The sequence below is a fragment of the Tachyglossus aculeatus genome, chromosome 3 (genome assembly GCF_015852505.1).
Source record: "Tachyglossus aculeatus isolate mTacAcu1 chromosome 3, mTacAcu1.pri, whole genome shotgun sequence".
Taxonomy (NCBI): Eukaryota; Metazoa; Chordata; class Mammalia; order Monotremata; family Tachyglossidae; genus Tachyglossus; species Tachyglossus aculeatus.
The window spans coordinates 57,168,346-57,188,499 of NC_052068.1; the positions used below are offsets into that span (position 1 = coordinate 57,168,346).

Sequence of the window (20,154 nt, forward strand, 5' to 3'; positions counted from 1 at the left end):
GCTTACTGTGTGCAAAGCACTCTACTATACCCGTTGTTGGGTAGGGACCATCTCTATATGTTGCCGACTTGTACTTCCCAAGCGCTTAGAACAGCGCTCTGCACACAATAAGTGCTCAATAAATATGATTGAATGAATGAACGAGAGTACAGCAAAGCAGCAAACAGACATATCTCTGCCCACAATGAACTCATGTTCTAGAGGGGATCTTGTCTTATGCTGTCGAGTCGTCTCCGACCCATGGTGACACCATGGACATATCTCTCCCAGAATGTCCCACCTCCGTCTGCAATGGTTCTGGTAGTGTATCCACAGAGTTTTCTTGGTAGAATTACAGAAGTGGTTTACTTCTGCCTCCTTTCACGCAGTAAACCTGAATCTCTGCCCTTGACACTCTTCCGTGCCACTGCTGCCCAGCATGGGTGAGTTTTGACTTGTAGCGATTGCCTTCCACTCGCTCGGCACTGTCCAAGCTAGGAATGGAACGGGTGGGCCTCTGCTTAACTCTCCCTCCCTCCTGTAGTTCGTGGCTTCTAATCCCAGCTCCGCCACTTGTCAGCTGTGTGACTTTGGGCAAGTCACTTAACTTCTCTGTGCCTCAGTTACCTCATCTGTAAAATGGGGATTGAGTGTGAACCCCACGTGGGACAACCTGATAACGTTGTATCTATCCCAACGCTTAGAACAGTGCTTGGCACATAGTAAGCGCTTAACAAATACCATCATTATTATTATTATTATTAGTCAAGGCTGATAGAGTATTGGAAACTCTCCAGGTGTGACCCTGAGAGGAGTCTAGATGGGTAGACAGACATTAATATAAATGAATAGATTAATTACGGATATACACAGATATAAGCTAATCAGATTGAACAGTCCCTGTCCCACTTGACGCTCACAGTCTAAATCTCCATTTTGCAGATGAAGTAACTGAGGCACAGAGAAGTGAAGTGCCTTGCCCGGTCACACAGCAGACAAGTAGCAGAGGCAGGATTAGAACTCAGGTCCTTCTGACTCGTAGACCTTTGCTCCATCCACTAGACTATGCCGCTTCCTTGAGTAGCACTTAAACAGCGCCATTGACAGAGCAGACTAATGTTCCTTCCAACCTAGTGCCCAGCCTTTGACAGGAGCCTCTGGAAATTTTGAGGAGTTGTGTGAGAGTTGCTATTCATGATGTCAATTCTAATGTTCAGGGATATATCAATTGTATTTATTGAGTGCTTATTGTGTGCAGAGTACTATACTAAGTTCTTGGGAGAGTACAGTATAACAGAATTGCAGGGTGGCCTAAGTGAAAGAGCATGGGCCTGCCAGTTAGAGGAAGTGGATTCTAATCCCGGCTCCACCACTTGTCGTCTGTGTGACCATGGGCAAGTAATTTAACTTCTCTGTGCCTCGGGTACCTCATCTTTGAGTCCTATTTGGGACAGGGACTGTGTCCAACCTAAATATCTTCAATTTACCCCAGCATTTAGTACAATATCTGGTGCATAGTAGGTGCTTAACAAATACCACAGTTATTATTGCTATAATTAGATGTATTCCCTGCCCACAATGAATTTACAGTCTAGAGGGGAGCTTACATCACCTAACCTTCCTAACTTGTCTTCTAGCAATCCAGAATGGAGGCTTGCTCACAAATTTAATCTTTTTGCCTGCCCAGATTCATGGGATAATGAATAATTATTGTGATGTTTATTAAGCACATACTATGTTCCCAGCCCTGAAGTAGATAGAATACAATCAGATCAGCCACGGTCCCTAAGAGGGATCCCAGTCTAAGGGGAAAGGAGAACAGGTATTTCATCCCCATTTTACACATGAGGTAACTGAGGCCCAAATAAGTTAAGGGACTTACCCAAGGTCACACAGTAAACAAGTGGCAGAGCTGGAATTAGAATCCAAGTCTCCTAAAACACCACAGCCCATGCTCTTCCCACCAGGCCAGGTTTCTTCCATCTTTGAATCAGTGTGCTTCTCCCCCACTTTATGAAGGGTTTCCTTTATTTGTTCCGAACCTTCCACCTTTAGGCTTCTATAATAATAATAATAATAATAATGGCATTTGTTAAACACTTACTATGTGCAAAAGCACTGTTCTAAGGGCTGGGGGGATACAAGGTGATCAGGTTGTCCCACATGGGGCTCACAGTCTTGATCCCCATTTTACAGATGAGGCACAGAGAAGTTAAGTGACTTGCCCAAAGTCACATAGCTAAGTGGCAGAGCCGGGATTTGAACCCTTGACCTCCGACTCCCAAGCCCGGGCTCTTTCCACTGAGCCACGCTGCTTCTCCTATGTGTTGTTTCCTTGCTCGGGTGTAGTGCGGTTTGGTGAACAAGAATTCCATGTTTGCCTGCCCACAAAAATCAATTAATCAGGTAAGAATTTGGGGAATACAGCACAAGCAAGACATAAGTTCCCTGCCCTGATTGAGGAACTTGTACCCCAATCTGCATGGTGATTACAAGAGGCAGCTTAGTGATGTCTGCAACCTTGAACATTTCACCACAGATTTCCCCTTCCAGCTCATTTCTCATACCCGGTGGGTAACATAATGAAAAGAGTTTGGGCTTGGGAGTTAGAGGACCTGGGTTCAAATTCCAGTCCTGCCACTTGCCTGCTGTGTGACCTTGTTCAAGTCACTTAAGTTCTCTGTGTCTTAGTTTCCTATGTTTAAATAGAAACTGAATATCTCTTCTTCCCCTTAGACTCCAAGGTAGATAGGGATAGGTAGGTAAGGATTCTGTCTGACCCGATTACATTGTATCTACCTAACTGCTTGACACAGTCAACCATTAAGTGGTATTTACTGAGTGGTTACTGTGTGCAGGGCACTGTACTAAGTGCTTGGGAAAGTACTGTACAACAGATTTGGTAGACATGATTCCTGCCCACAAGGAGCTTACAGGACTGTAAACTGCACATAGTAAGTGCTTAACAAATACCACAGTTTTTACCACCTATCTACATGTTTTGTTGCCTGTCTCCCCATTCTAGACTGTGAGCCCATTGTTGGGTAGGGACCGCCTCTACATGTTGCAGACTTGTACTTCCCAAGCACTTAGTACAGAGCTCTGCACACAGTAAGCGCTCAGTAAATACGATTGAATGAATGAAATTTTTACTATTTACACTTTCCAGCCTGAAAATTGGCCATTATTCCTGCCCTTTGTTCCTTTGATTTTTGAGAAGCAGCGTGGCTCAATGGAAAGAGCCCAGGCTTTGGAGTGAGAGGTCATGGGTTCAAATCCCGGCTCTGCCAATTGTCAGCTGTGTGACCTTGGGCAAGTCGCTTAACTTCTCTGTGCCTCAGTTATCTCATCTGCAAAATGGAGATTAAGACTGTGAGCCCCTCGTGGGACAACCTGATCTCCTTGTAACCTCCCCAGTGCTTAGAACAGTGCTTTGCACATAGTAAGTGCTTAATACATGCCATCATTATTATTATTGTCTTTTGGCCAGTTTTCTATTCATGACAGACCATTTCCTTGAATCCTCTGTTGGTTTTCCAAGCCTTTGGAAAACAAGGACCTCTGAAAAATCTAATTCACTATGTCTTCAAACGCCCTTTCCTCCCCCACACCCCCCACCATTGGACAGAAGGTCAATGACTGCTTTAAAGCCCTGCATCACCTTCTCCCCTCTTACATCATCTCCCTGACTACTAAAACATAGCTGCCATACTTTGCTCCTCTGATGCCAACTTACTCACTGTTACTCGATCTCTTCTATCTTGCGGCCAACCTCTGGCCCACATCTTGCCTATAGCCTGGAATGCCCTCCCTCTTCATACCCAACAGATGATCATTCATTCATTCATTCAATCAATTGTATTTATTAAGCACATACTGTGTGCAGAGCACTATACTAAGTGCTTGGGGAGTACAAGTTGGCAACATATGGAGAAGGCCCCTACTCAACAACAGGCTCACAGTCTAGAAGGGGGGGACAGACAACAAAACAAAATATGTAGACAGGTGTCAAGTCGTCAGAACAAATAGAATTAAAGCTAGATGCATATCATTAACAAAATAAAGAGAATAGTAAATATATACAAGTAAAATAAATAGAGGAATAAATCTGTACAAACATATATACAGGTGCTGTGGGGAGGGGAAGGAGGTAGGGTGGAGGGGACAGGGAGGTGGAGAGGAAAAAGGGGGCTCAGTTCAAAACCTTATCAAAAGCACATCTCCTCCAAGAGGCCTTCCTTGACTAAGCCCTTCATTCATTCATTCAATGGTATTTATTGAGTGCTTACTGTGTGCAGAGCACTGTACTAAGCACTTGGGAAGTACAAGTTGGCAACATATAGAGACGGTCCCTACCCAACAGTGGGCTCACAGTCTAGAAGGGGGAGATCCTCTTCTCCCACCCACTTCTGCATCACCCTTGCACTTGGATTTGTACCCTTTATTCACCCCTCCCTCAGCCCCACAGCACTTATGTACATATCCATATTTTATTTCTGTTAATGTTTGTCTCCCCCTCTAGACTGTAAGCTTACTGTGAGCAGGGAACTGATCAACCAATTTTGTTAGATTGTACTCTTCCAGGCTTAGTGCAGTGCTCTGCACTCATTCATTCAATCATATTTATTGAGCGCTTACTGTGTGCAGAGCACTTTACTAAGCACTTGGGAAGTACTCAGTAAGTGCTCAATAAATATGATTGATTACTTCCCCATTTCATGGAGGTAGAAAATGATTTTTTAAATGGTGTGAAATAATGCTCACAAAGCATATTTATCTAATTTGAGTAGTACATTGATTATTTGCATTAAAACTACAATTGAATAAAATTACAGCATCCAACAAGTCTGGTAGTGTTGTACTATCCCAAGTTTTTAGTACAATGCTCTGCACACAGTAAGTGCTCAAAAAATACTACTGACTGATTAACTCCCCACCATCCCCCCCGCCTTACCTCCTTCCCTTCCCCACAGCACCTGTATATATGTATATATGTTTGTATGTATTTATTACTCTATTTATTTTATTTGTACATATTTATTCTATTTATTTTGTTAATATGTTCTGTTTTGTTCTCTGTCTCCCCCTTCTAGACTGTGAGCCCCCTGTTGGGTAGGGACCATCTCTATATGTTGCCAACTGTACTTCCCAAGTGCTTAGTACAGTGCTCTGCACACAGTAAGCGCTCAATAAATATGAATGAATGAATTAAATGATTAAAAGTGACTTCTCACCAGCAGAGTATTCTTCTGTGTTTCATTCCATCAGAAAGAGGTTAGAGTTTTAAACTCTCTTTATATCTTTCAAAATGGACCTGCTAATGACGATATTACCCATATGAGAGGCTCTGACTGAAAAAGCCAAGGCCTGAAGCATATTGGTGCATATTATATACACACAGACCCTTGGATAGACATGCATATATTTCACTTTTATTCCAAATCCGAGCCATAAAAATAATAATAATGGTGGGTTTTTTTAAAGTGCTACTAGGAGCAAAGCATTGTATTAAGCTCTGGGGTAGACCCAAGATCAGCAGGTCGGACGTTTTCATTTCTGACACGGGACTCACGGTTTAACGATGGTTCTCTGTTCTCACTGCCCCTCTGTTTAAGGCTTAGCTCTCTACATCTATAATCATTCAATTGTATTTATTGAGCGCTTATATATAGATATATAGTTCTATAAGGAGATCTATAAGGAGATCTTCCTTGTCTACGTAATAATAATTGTAATATTTGCCAAATGCTGTATTAAGCACAGGGGTCATCAGTCAATCAATGGTATTTATTGAGAGTTTACTGTGTGCAGAGCACTGTACTATGACCTTGGAAGAGTACAGTACAACAGAGTTTGTAGACACATTCCCTTTTAGACTGTGAGCCCATTGTTGGGTAGGGACTGTCTCTATATGTTGCCAACTTGTACTTCCCAAGCGCTTAGTACAGTGCTCTGCACACAGTAAGCGCTCAATAAATACGATTGATTGATTGATTGATTCCCTGCCACCTCCCCCCACCAGGCAGGAAGGTAATCTTGCAACCTAACGTAACTTGGGCTTGTTTTATGTGCACGTCAGGGGGCCTTCACCCAGATCAAGTGCAACTCTGACATATTTCTCGGTGGAGTTCCCGACTACGACAACGTGAAGAAGAACGCGGGCATCCTCCGGCCCTTCACGGGGAGCATTCAGAAGGTACGGCTTCTTTTTTATGGTATTCGTTGAGCGCTTACTATGGGTCAAGCACTGATCTAAGCCCTGGAGTAGAAACGAGATAATCAGGTCGGATGCAGTCCCCGTCCCATGGAGGGCTCACAGATTAATCAGATTAATAGAGAAGCAGTGTGGTTTAGTGGAAAGAGCCTGGACTTGGGAGTCAAAGGACACGGGTTCTAATTCTGGCTCCACCACTTGTCTGCCATGTGACCTTTGGACAAGCCACTTCTCTGTGCCTGTTACCTCATCTGTAAAATGGGGATTAAGACTGTGAGCCCCACTTGGGACAACTGATTGACTTGTATCTACTCCAGTGTTTAGAACAGTGCTTGGAACAAAGTAAGTGCTTAACGAATACCATTATTATTAGTAGTAGAAATAATAATCAGAGGGAGGAGGATTTAATCCCCATTTTGCAGACAAGGACACTGAGGCACAGAGAAGACAAGTGACTTGCCCAAAGTTAAGCAGCAGACAAGTGATGGAGGTGGGATTAGGACCAAGGTTCCCTAACCTCCAGGCCCATACTCTTTCCACTGGTCCTCTTTGCTTCTCCAGCAGAGATGTGGAGTAGCTGAACCACTGAGGCCATGGGGTCAGGGCAAGACCAGTAGATAGACCAGTGTCCCACCCAATACTGCGGTCCAAAAAATGTGCAAAGTCACAGTGTAGAGTTAAAAGAAAAAAGTGCTCCCATCTCATCCATCAATCAAGCAGAGAGCTCTGTACTAGGCAGAGGGCTGTCTAAGCAGGAAAAGGAGTGATAATAATAACGATGGTATTTGTTAAGCACTCACTATGTGCAAAGCACTGTTCTAAGCACTGGGGAGGTCTCAAGGTGATCAGGTTGTCCCGCGGGTGGGCTTACAGTTTTAATCCCCATTTTACAGATGAGGTAACTGAGGCACAGAGAAGTTAAGTGACTCGCCCAAAGTCACACAGCTGACAGTTGGCAGAGCTGTGATTTGAACCCATGACTTCTGACTCCAAAACCTGTGCTCTTTCCACTGAGCCATGCTGCTTCTCTAAGTAGACATAGACCCTGCCCTTAAGGAACTTACAATTTAATGGTCAGTCAATCAATCATATTTATTGAGCACTTACTGTCTACAGAGCACTGTACTAAGCATTTGGGAGAGTACACTATTACAATATAACAGGCCTATTCCCTGCCCGCAAAAAGCTTACATTCTAGTCAGTCAGTCAATTGTATTTATTGAGCACTGTGCTGCGCTCTTGGGAGAGTACAGTACAGCAATATAACAGACACATTCTCTGCCCACAGTGAATTTGCAGTGTAGAAGGGGAGACAGACATTGATACAAATAAATAAATTACAGATATGGGCATAAGTGCTGTGGGGAGACAGGAAAAGAGAGTAAACAGAGTGGAAATAGGAAGGAACAATAAAGATGCAACTGATAAAGGAGAGAGTTTAGAAAGATGAATAGATGAACAATAGTAATGGTGGTGTTAAGTCCTTACTATGGGCCACACACTGTACTAAGCACTAGGATGGATACAAGCAAATTGAGTTGGGCACTGTCCCTGCCCCACGTTGGTCTCGTGGCCTCAATCCCCATTTTACAAATGAGGGAACTAAGGCACAGAGCAGTCAAGTGACTTACCCAAGGTCACACAGCAGACAAGTCTGCTTCTGGACTGTGAGCCCGTTGTTGGGTAGGAATTGTCTCTATTGCCGAATTGTACATTTCAAGTGCTTAGTACAGTACTCTGCACACAGTAAACACTAAATAAATATGATTAATTAATGAATGAAGTTGCAAGGGACAGCTATCCAGTTCTCTAATGGAGGATATGTTTCTGCAAACCCTCCCTCTCTAGTCCGTGAGCTTCTTGTGGGCAGGGAGTGTGTCTACCAACTCGACTATAGTGTACTCTCCCAAGCGCGAAGTAAGCACGTAATAAAGACCATCGATTAGGTGGTTGGTTGAAACAGACGTGGGTTGCATTACTCCCCCATGGCAAACCCCACATGCAGACGTGCAATCATCTCCACTGTCACCATTTTGAGCTGTATCTAACCAGGTGGAAAAACTTGGTGGAAAAACAAGTTCTCTAACAGTGTTTCAGCTAGAACATAGTGAAAGCACATGTTATGGCAAAATGAAGTGTTGCCTAAAATGCTAAGAATGACTACTGGGGAGAAAAAACCAGGTCAAAATTATTCCCTGATCTTTCCTCCCCTCCTCCCTCTTCTCTTGGGCGGTCATTCAGTGAGCTCAAAGTAGCTGCCAGTTGAGGACAAAGAAGGAAGGAGACATTGTCTTCTTGCACCTTCTGGGGGCCTGGCATTGCCAGTTGGAGGCAATCAGTTAATCATTCCATCAGTGGTATTTATTGAGCACTTACCGTGTGTGGAGCACTATACTAAGCTCTTGGGAGAGTACACTACAACAGAGTTGGTAAATACGTTCCCTGCCTACAATAATAATAATAATGATGGCATTTGTTAAGTGCTTACTAAGTGCCAAGCACTGTTCTAAGCGCTGAGGGAGATACAAATTAATAAGGTTGTCCCACATGGGGCTCACAGTCTTAATCCCCATTTTACAGATGAGGGAACTGAGGCACAGAGAATGGCTCGTCCAAGGTCACACAGCAGACAAGTGGCTGGGCCGGAATTAGAACCCACGTCCTCTGGCTCCCAAGTCCATGCTCTTTCCTGTAAACCATGCTGCTTCTCTACTAAGCCATGCTGCTTAGCAGCAAGAGTGGTAGCAAGAGTGTGTTAGGATGAAATAGATGGATAATAATAAAGGACTTTACGATGACTTGTACTCACATACCTATGCGCTGAGGGTGGTAGGTGTAAATTGTCTCTATTTGTTGCTGAATTGTACTTTCCAAGCACTTAGTATAATGCTCTGCACACAGTAAGCGCTCAATAAATACAATTGAAAGAATGAATGAATGAATAAATGGAGACGTACTTTTCCCTCTCCTGCTGTCTCTCTCTTTTCCCCCTCTGATGCTTCCCTCTAACTGTAAGCTAGAGGGAAGCGAGTTCAGGGAGGGCAGGGAGTTTGGCTGATTATTGTGGTATCGTACTATCCCAAGTGTTTAGTGCAGTGCGCTGCACAAAGTAAGCGCTCAATAAGTATGATTGAATGAATGATTGAAAAATCCATGGCACATTGCTCTCCTCTGTGGCTTTGGGGTTAAAAAAAGCCACCCAATTTCAGTTATCTTAGTAGGTATCATGTCCACCCCACACGGCCTCAGTTTTCTTGATGCTGGAGGAGACAGTGTGGCCTAGTGGAAAGAGCACAAACCGAGGGGTCAGAGGATATGGATTCTAATCCCTGCTTCACCACTTGTCTGCTATGTGACCCTGGGCAAGTCACTCCACTTCTCTGTGCCTCAGTTCCCTCATCTGTAAAACAGGGATCCAGAATGTAAGCTCCATGTGGGACAGGGACTGTGTCCAACTCGATTTGCTTGTATCCTCCCCAGCATTTAGTACAGTGCCTGGCACATAGTAAGAGCTTTACAAATACCATTCATTCAGTCGTATTTGAGTGTTTACTGTGTGCAGAGCACTGTATTAATCAATCAATCGTATTTATTGAGCACTTACTGTGTGCAGAGCACTGTACTAAGCACTTGGGAAGTACAAGTAGGCAACATATAGAGACAGTGCCCCGCTTGGAAAGTACAGTTCGGCAATAGGGATGGTCCCTACGCAAAAACAGGCTCACAGTCTAGAAGGGGGAGACAGACAACAAAACAAAGCAAATAGACAAGCGCTTAGTACAGTGCTCTGCACACAGTAAGCACTCAATAAATACGATTGATTGATTGATTGATAGACAGGTGTCAAAACCATCAGAATAAATAGAATTATAGCTATATACACAGAATTATAGATATATACCACAATTATTATTCAGTTGTATTTATTGAGCATTTACTGTGTGCACAGCACTGTACTAAGCATTTGGGAGAGTACAATGGAACAAACAGACACATTCCTTTCCCACAGTGAGACATTAATATAAATAAATGACAGCTATGTCCATAAGTGTTGTGGAGCTGGGAGCGGGGATGAATAAAGGGAGCAAGTCAGGGTGACGCAGAAGGGAACGGGAGAAGAGAGGGGGGCTTAGTCAGGGAAGGCCTCTTGGAGGATATTATTAGTAAGTGGTTAGCAGACACCATTTAGCAAAAAAAGAGGTGGAGAGAGAGCGCACAAGGATTGCTCCCAGCTCCGTGTGTGCGTTTCCCCGGAGCGGGTAAGCCTCAGGAAATGAATGTTCTCAGCAGGATGTTCTGTGCTGCCCTGGGTGACCTCCCTGATTGTTGCAAAGTTCTCCCAGCCCCCACCCTCCCGCACCAGTCCCCCCCAGAGATGCTTGAAGATGTGTGACCCTCTCAGAACTTCCCAAGATCCAAAGCACGTTGCTTTCCTCGGGAGACCTCCCCCGGCTTGTTGCAAGGTTCCCACATTCCCCCCTCCCGGCACCCCAGAGACTGTCGGAACTTCCCAAGGCCTGCAGCGGCACACTACAGCCCTGAAGGGAAGTCAAAGTCTCACCCAGGGCTGGAAAAGTCACATCTGCTTTTAATGGGGCTGGAAGTGGACTGTTGAATCGCGTGGAGAGGCCAGTGCCCATCCCATACTCCCCTCCCCCTGTACTCCCTCGTCATCATCATCATCATCAATCGTATTTATTGAGCGCTTACTATGTGCAGAGCACTGTACTAAGCGCTTGGGAAGTACAAATCGGCAACATACAGAGACAGTCCCTACCCAACAGTGGGCTCACAGTCTAAAAGGGGGAGACAGAGAACAAAACCAAACATACTAACAAAATAAAATAAATAGAATAAATAGAATAAATTGTCCATGAGGAATTGAGATGAGATGGGAGTCCGGATGGGAACTAGCTCCCGGAGAAGCAGCGTGGCCTAGTGGAAAGAGCACAGACCTGGAAGCCAGAGGACCTGGGTTCCAATTCCAGCTCCGCCATTTGTCTGCTGCGCGACCTTGGGCCAGTCACTTAAGTTCTCTGGGCCTCAGTTCCCTCATCTGCAAAATGGAGACTAAGATACTTAAGTTCTCTGGGCCTCAGTTCCCTCATCTGCAAATAGGAGACTAAGATGAGAAACAGCGTGGCTCAGTGGAAAGAGCATGGGCTTTGGAGTCAGAGGTCGTGGGTTCACATCCCGACTCCGCCACTTGTCAGCTGTGTGACTTTGGGCAAGTCACTTCACTTCTCTGGGCCTCAGTTCCCTCATCTGTAAAATGGGGATGAAGACTGTGAGCCCCCCGTGGGACAACCTGATCACCTTGTAACCTCCCCAGTGCTTAGAACAGTGCTTTGCACATAGTAAGTGCTTAATAAATGTCATTATTATTATTCTTCTAGACTGTGAGCCCGCTGTTGGGTAGGGACCGTCTCGATATGTTGCCAACTTGTACTTCCCAAGCGCTTAGTACAGTGCTCTGCGCACAGTAAGCGCTCAATAAATACGATTGAATGAATGAATGAATGAGTCCCATGTGGGACAGGGACCACGTCCAAACTGATTACCTTACATCGATTCCAGCACTTAGTACAGTGCCTGGCATGTGCTAAGCACTCAGCAAATACAAAAAAAAAGGGACAGCAGGGGCTTGGATGCCACCCGTGAGTGAGACAGCCAACGAGAAACTGATAGGTCAATGGTCTGGGTTCCAGTGTCACGATATATTTACTATTCCATCATCTATCCATGGCCCCGCCTGCCATAATAGTAGTGATTCCATTTGTTAAGCGCTTACTATGTATCAGGCACTGTACTAAGCACTGGAGGGGATACAAGCAAATTGAGTTGGACACGATCCCTGTCCCTCGTGAGGCACACAGTCTGAATCCCCATTTTCCAGATGAGATAACTGAGGCACAGAGAAGTGAAATGACTTGCCCAAAGTCCCTCAGCAGACAAGTGGTGGAGCCGGGATTAGAACCCACAACCTTCTGACTCCCAAGCCACTGCTCTAGCCACTGCGTCATGCTCATTCTCACTACGCCACGCTGCCAGACCGGGCGCCTCCAAACCCGCCCTCTCCCAGGGAATTTCTCTCTGCCTTTTCTTGCTCTCAGATCATCCTGAACGACAGGCCCATCCGTGCGGGGCAGGATTTCACGTTCGGGGTGAACGTGGAGAACACCGCCCACCCGTGCGTGCCCAGCCCCTGCGCCCACGGGGGCAGCTGCCGGCCCAAGAAGGATGGGTACGAGTGCGACTGCCCGCTGGGCTTTGATGGGCAGCATTGCCAGAAAGGTAAACGGGGTGGGCCGGGGCGGGTGAGCACTCTCGCGGAGCTGAGAGCGGGGATGATGTGGGCGATGCCACCTGGCAAGTAGATTGGACCATTGCCCTACTGGCCGGGGTGGGGGGTGAGTGTGCGTAGGACTGGTGGTGTTGATGCATGTTTCAGGATGCCACAGCCGTGCCAGTCAGTAAGCATCATGACATGGTGCATAGAACAGGCCCAGGAGTCAGAAGGTTGTGGGTTCTAATCCCAGCTCTGTCCCTTGTCTGCTGTGTGACCTTGGACAATTCACTTCACTTCTCTGAGCCTCAGTTACTCCTCTGGAAAATGGGGGTTGCGACTGTGACACCAGTGTGGGACAGGGACTGTGCCCAACCCGATTTACCTGTATCCACACCAGCCCTTAGTACGGTGCCTGGCACAGAGTAAGCGCTTAACAAATACCGTAATTATCATTATTATAATTATGTCAACAGTATTTATGAACACTTACTATGCAGAGCACTGTACTAAGTGCTTGGGAGAGTACAGTAGAATAATAAACAGACACACTGAACCACTGGGGCAGAGTTACCATCCTGCTGTCCAGACTTCCTCATTTCTGGAGGTGGAGAGGCAGACGGATGAGATGAAGACAGATGGGGACAGGGAGACAGATAATAATAATAATAATAATAATAATAATAATAATAATAATAATAATGATAATGCATTTGTTCAGCGCTTACTATGTGAGAAGCACTGTTCTAAGCACTGGGGGGATACAAGGTGATCAGGTTGTCCCATGTGGGGCTCGCAGTCTTAATCCCCATTTTACAGATGAGGAAACTGAGGCCCAGAGAAGTTAAGTGACTTGCCCAAAGTCACACAGCTGACAAATGGCGGAGCCGGGATTAGAACCCAGGACCTCTGGCTCCCAAGCCCAGTCTCTTTCCACTGAGCCACACTGGGGGAGAGAGACAGAACCAGCCCTTGCCCAAATCCCCAGGACCCAAAGGAAATCGAGATAGGTTTTCAGGAAACGCAGCAGAAAGCTTAAAAGAGAAAATGAATATACTCTGCCTCCTTTCTGTTTCCTCTTTGTTTGGGTCCCCTGGGATCCATGTTTCGCCCGCAGAGTTTTTGAGTGTGATTCTGCTGTCAGCAGTCTCCGGGTTTCTTCCCCGTGGAAAAAGAGGGCAGGGGGAAGAAAGAGGAGGCCTTGGTTGAAGAGAGAGGAGGATTGGGTGTAGAAAAGATTGAAACAGAGAGTCATCCGGGTGCCTGGGAAAGGCGTTTTCTTCAGGGTTGCTGAGGAGATAGGTGATGGCAAAGTGTCCTTTCTGAACTCTACTTCTAGCGGGTTCAGGACAGGAGGCTCCTGTATTTCGGCCAAAATTGGAGTCCCTCCTTCCCCCCCCCACCCAACACACACATATTCCTTCATCCATGAAGTCTCTCCTGCATCTCAGTCTTTCGACCTGATGGGGCCTTTATCTTATCAATTTTACATGACTGTCTGAATCGATGTTACGTGACTGACACTTTCAGCTACTTCCCAGGAAGCCAACCCTGTAGGCGAATGGAGACTGTAAGCAGGAGCAGCCAATGTGTCTGTTTGTTGTTCTATTGTACTCTTCCAAGCGCTAAGTATAGTGCTCTGTACGCAGTAAGCGCTCAATAAATACGATTGATTGAATAGCAAATGGGTTGAGGGATTATTGGGTTGGGTAAAGGTAGAGAGCAACCAGAGGACATCGGAAGACATGAAAATCCAAGGGTTTGCATGCAGCAAACCAAAGAAAATGACAGAAATGGGAAGTGTCATGGGACTGTAAGCCCATTGTGGGAAGAGAATTTCCCTTTTTATTGCTGAATTGTATTTTCCAAGCACTTTTTACAGTGCTCTGCACACAGTAAGCGCTCAATAAATGTGATTGAACAAAATTCATCCCCCCAGGCAAAAACTGGGGTATTTCCACCTGTCATCTTTTAGACTGTGAGCCCACTGTTGGGTAGGGACTGTCTCTATGTGTTGCCAATTTGTACTTCCCAAGCGCTTAGTACAGTGCTCTGCACATAGTAAGCGCTCAATAAATACGATTGATTGATTGATCCCCCCTCCAACCAACACCATTCATTCATTCATTCATTCAATTGTATTTATTGAGTGCTTACTGTATGCAGAGCACTGCACTAAGCACTTAGGAAAGTACAATACAATGCTAAATGGACACATTCCCTGCCCACAGTCCAAGCCCAGAGTGCAGTCTTCCTCCATTCAGTCAATCGTATTTATTGAGTGTTTTGGTGGGTTCAAATCCGGGCTCGGCCCCTTGTCAGCTGTGTGACTTTGGGCAAGTCATTTAACTTCTCTGGGCCTCAGTTCCCTCATCTGTAAAACGGAGATTAAGACTGTGAGCCCCCCGTGGGACAACCTGATCACCTTGTAACCTCCCCAGCACTTAGAACAGTGCTTTGCACATAGTAAGCGCTTATTATTATTATTATAATTATTATTCTACACGCCTGGGAAGTACAGTTCGGCAACTAATAGAGACAGCCCCTCCCCAACAATGGGCTCACAGTCTAGACGGGGGGAGAGTGCCTCTAAGCCCAGTAAGCTTTCCCAGCCTCTTGTGAAGTCTGCAACCCTATTTCTGGAAACCGAAGCTCTTCCCTGGTTGCCAAGTGGGGCGGTTAAAATGTGAATTCCGTGGCAGAGTTTACAAAGGGCCTTTGCTCTTGAACTGGAATAGGGGCCTAGTAAGGCAGCATCTGCTGTGATGGCTAGGTGGTGGCCTCCTGCCAACCCAGGTGCCCACTGGCCTTCAAGTGGCAGTGCCTTGGCAGCAAAGTTGGCCAGAAGAATCACCGAGTGGATCATCAGTGTGTCACTGGGTTGCTCTGGGGCAGCGGAGGGCAGACAGGTTCGACCCAAGCAGCCTGGCCTAATGGATAGAGCAGGATCCTGGGAGTCAGAAGGTCGTGAGTTCTAGTCCCGACTCCGCCACTTGTCTGCTGTGTGCCCTTGGGTAAGCCACTTCACTTCTCTGACCCTCAGTTCCCTCATCTGTAAAATGGGGACTGTGAGCCCCACGTGGGACAGGGACTGTATCCAACCCGATTTGCTTGTCTCCACCCTAGAGATTAGTACAGTGCCTGGCACATAGTAAGCACTTAACAAATACCACAATTATTATTATTATTATTATCCCATACTCAGGAGGTTTGCTTTGAGCAGGAAAAGAAAAAAAAAAGAGCCAGAAGGTGGAATCGGGAACTGGGCCTGGTGGCCGATCTTAATAAATAATAATAATAATAATAGTATTCATTAAGCGCTTACTATGTGTAAAGCACTGCTCTAAAAGTAGCATGACATCATAGAGCATGAGCCTGGGAATTTGAAGATCATGGGTTCTAATTTTGCCTTTGCCACCTGTCTGTTGTGTGACCTTGGATAAGTCACTTCACTTCTCCGGGCCTCAGTTACCTCATCTGTTAAATGAAGATTGAGAGTCTCAGCCCCATGTGGGACAGGGACTGTGTCCAACCCAATTTGCTTGTACCCACCCCAGCACATAGTAAGTGCTTAACAAATATCATAACTATTATCATCAATCATATTTATTGAGTGCTTACTGTGTGCAGAGCACTGTACTAAGCGCTTGGGAAGTACAAGTTGGCAACATATAGAGACAGTCCCTACGCAACAGTGGGCTCACAGTCTAAAAGGGGGAGACAGAGAACAAAACCAAACATACTAACAAAATAAAATAAATATGGGAAGCAACAGGGTGTAGTGGATAGAGCACCGGCTCCGCCACTTGTCTGTTGTGTGGGCAAGTCACTTTACTTCTCTGTGCCTCAGTTCCCTCATCTGTAAAATAGAAATTGACTGTGAGCTCCAGGCAGGACAACCTGATTTGCTTGTATCCACCCCAGTGCTTAGTAAAGTGCCTGGTGTATAGTAAGTGTTTAACAAATGCCACAATCATTATTATTATTATACAAACTAATCAGGTTCGACACAGTCCCTGTCCCACGTGGGGCTCACAATCTTAGTCCCCATTTTACAGATGAGGTAAGTTTACAGATGAGATAACTGAGGCACAGTGAAGTGAAGTGACTTGGCCACACAACAGACAAGTGGCGGAGCCGGGATTAGAACCCAGGTCCTTCTGACTCCCAGACACGTGCTCTAACCACTAGGCCATGCGGCTTGTGTTTGCCGGTGCCCCACGGAGAGGATGAAGGTCTGCAGTCAGCCAGGCCGGCTCTGTGTGGGCGTCGCTGAAACCGCCAGGAGAGCATTGGCGAGTCCCAAGTCGTTCCCTCTCAAGATAAGCAGCGTGGCTCAGTGGAAAGCGTGCAGGCTTGGGAGTCAGAGGTCATGAGTTCTAATCCCGGCTCCGCCACTTATCAGCTGTGTGACTTTGGGCAAATCACTTCTCTGGGCCTCAGTTACCTCATCTGTAAAATGGGGATTAAGGCTGTGAGCCCCATGTGGGACAACCTGATTACCTTGTATCTCCCCCAGCGCTGAGAACAGTATGTGGCACATAGTAAGTGCTTCACAAATACCAAAATTATTATTATTATACAGAGTATTCCAAGCCTATGCCTGCACTTTGCCTATCAGAAATGCAGCAACTGTCATCATTTCACTGTGTCTACTTGAGTCCTGGAGGGCTAACTTAGCCTCGCTGAAAGTCTCCGGATTTTAGCAGAGCCATATCTAATGCTTCACAAGCAATGAAAAGCAGGGAGGTCTCGTGGAAAGAGCAGAGGCCTGGGAGTTAGAGGACCTGGGTTCTAATCCTGGCACTGCGACTTACCTGTTGTGTAACTTCTGTGTGCCTCAGTTCCTGCATCTGCAAAATGGGGATTCAATATCTGTTCTCCCTCCTACTTAGACCATGAACCCCAAGTGGAACCTGATGAATTTGTGTCTACCCCTTCACTCAGTGCATTGCTCGGCATATAGTAAGCACTTAATACCACAGTTATTATTATTATTGTTAAGAGGTATGGAATGAAAGCAGCCTCCTAGCACCAAAGCTCTGCTCATTTTACTAGAGCTCTGCTCAGTGGCACTTGTGAGAAGAAGAAGTAATAGCAGCATACCCAAACAGCTGTTTTGTGGAGCTGAAATTGGGGGAACAAAAAATAAATAAATTAATAATGGTATTTGTTAAGCGCTTACTATGCGTCAAGCAGTGTTCTAAGAGCTGGGGTAGATACAAGGTAATCAGGTTGCCCCATGTGGGGCTCACAGTCTTATTCCCCATTTTACAGATGAGGGAACTGAGGCCCAGAGAAGTGAAGTGACACGCCTAGAGTCACACAGCTGATAAGTGGCGGAGCCGGGATGAGAACCCATGACCTCTGACTCCCAAGCCAGGGCTCTTTCTACTAAGCCACTCTGCTTCTCCAAAGCAAGGAAGCCAAAGGAAGCATTTTAAGGACTCGGTAAAACAAAACAAAACAAGACAATTCTGCCTCCCTGGGGGGAAACTGCGAGTCAGTTGCTGCGGACAGTCCTGCATGGGGCACTGCCAAAAAGAGGGGAGTGACTCCCTTTGAGCAAGAGCTTCATAAAGCGTGGGTCAGAGGAAAGAGCACGGGCTTTGGAATCAGAGGTCGTGGGTTCAAATTCCGGCTCCACCACTTGTCAGCTGTGTGACTTTGGACAAGTCACTTAACTTCTCTGTGCCTCAGTTACCTCTTCTGTAAAATGGGGATTAAGATTGTGAGCCCCACGTGGGACAACCTGATCACCTTGTATCCTCCCCAGCACTTAGAACAGTGCTTTGCACATAGTAAGCGCTTAACAAATGCCATCATTATTATTATTATAAAGGAAGAGAGACACTGAGGCAGAAGCGAAAACATTAAGAACAACATGAGAAGGAGGGGCCTTTTCATGTGCCCAGCATGACTCGGGGTATGGATCCCACCTCGGTCTTCTCAGCCTCACAGACTCTCACAGGTGAACCTCACCATCAGTTAGCATCTTCTTCAAATACAAGAAGACAACTATATATCCTAGGGCTGGGGGCAAGTTGGGGGTTGTTTTCCAAAGTCCCGTAGAAACACATCTGCAATGTCCCTTCCTGGCCTCAAAAGTGCAAAAATCTAAATGATTGAATTGATCCGTGGGCATCTTTCAATGTGGATGAGGATCTCCAGGGGACACTGGAGATCTTCAGCGTGTCTGATAGACAGTCATGGGCTGGGTTAAAAACTCGGGGTGTCCCTCTTGCTAAGGACAGGCCGGCGGGCAGGTGGGCCGATTCTCCTCTGGGGTCCCGCCAACGTGCGGTGTCATTAGGCCTGCTGGGAAAAGGCAGCTTGTCACGATCCGTGTTAACACTGGGCTCGGCATTCCACTTTCCCAAGTTTGGTTTGGAGGGAGGTTTTCTGGCGGCCGGGAAATCCTGACTCACTTTGTTCTGTTTCACGCTGGCCTCGTGCAGAGTGTGGGAATTACTGCTTAAACAGTAAGTACAGCGAGAGTCCGGAGGGAATGGAAAAAAATCACCCCAGGCAGGCATCTGGACCTGCTGGGCAAGTTTTCCTGTCATTCAGAGCCTATTAGCTGGAGTTTGGCCAAGCGGAACCCAAACTTAGCCCCGGCCACACCCCAACTGCCCTTCCCCTACCCCCCAACTATTTTCTCATCCCCCAGAATAAGAGCTGGTAGTGGTGTCTGGGGGCAGGGGGTCACACATATTTGTACATATTTACTATTCTATTTATTTTATTTTGTTAATATGTTTTGTTCTGTTGTCTGTCTCCCCCTTCGAGACTGTGAGCCCACTGTTGGGTAGGGACCGTCTCTATATGTTGCCAACTTGTACTTCCCAAGCGCTTAGTACAGTGCTGTGCACACAGTAAGCGCTCAATAAATGCGATTGAATGAATGAATGAACGCAGATCAATGGGCCTGGTAGGATTCCCCACCTTGGAAGCAGTGTGGCCCTGTGGAGAGAGCACGAGACGGGGAGTCAGAGGCCCTGGGTTCTAATCCCACCTCTGCCACATATCTGATGGTGAACTGGGACAACTCACTTTCCTTCTCCGGCCCTCGGTTCCCTCGCCTGCAAAATGGGGATTCAATACCTGTTCTTCCTCCTACTTAGACCGTGAACCCCACGTGGGACCTGATGATCTTGTGTCTACCCCAGCGCTTAGTGCAGTGCTTGGCACATAGCGGCTAAAAAAATACCGCAGTTTTTGTTATTATCTCAGAGCTTGAGCTGCCTAAAGCTCATACATGGTGTGTGTATGGGTGGGAGTGGGAGCTTGAGGGGTAAATCTCATGGTCATGAGCAGAAAGACATTCAATCAATCAGTGGCATTTACTGAGCGCTTACTGTGTGTCAAGCACTGTAGTAAGCACTTAGGAGAGTACAGTATAACAGAGATGGAAGATATGTTCCCTGCCCACAGTAAGCTTACAGTCTGGAGTCAGTGGCCTACAACAGAAACTCACTGGTCCAACTGCAGAGATCACCCTGGGGAGCATGGCCAGAGAGTGTTCAATTGGGCAATCAATCAGTAGTATTTATCGAGCGTTTCCTGTGTGCAGAGCACTGCCCCAGGCATTTGGGAGAGTACAATAGAGCAGCAGTTGGTAGATATAATCCCTGCCATCAAGGAGTTTATACCTTAGTGGCAAGGGGGAGCCTTT

The 20,154-nt window shown here is 46.3% G+C and overlaps 1 protein-coding gene across 1 annotated transcript in view; it reads left to right on the forward strand.

Annotated features, from left to right (window-relative positions):
• The window catches only part of EGFLAM (EGF like, fibronectin type III and laminin G domains), a 153,141-nt gene that overhangs the window by 111,887 nt on the left and 21,100 nt on the right, over window positions 1-20,154 (forward strand). The window contains exons 17-18 of the mRNA XM_038743854.1: window positions 6,059-6,175; window positions 12,307-12,487. Of these exons, the coding sequence (XP_038599782.1) occupies window positions 6,059-6,175; window positions 12,307-12,487 (298 nt within the window). The remainder of the gene's footprint in view (window positions 1-6,058; window positions 6,176-12,306; window positions 12,488-20,154) is intronic.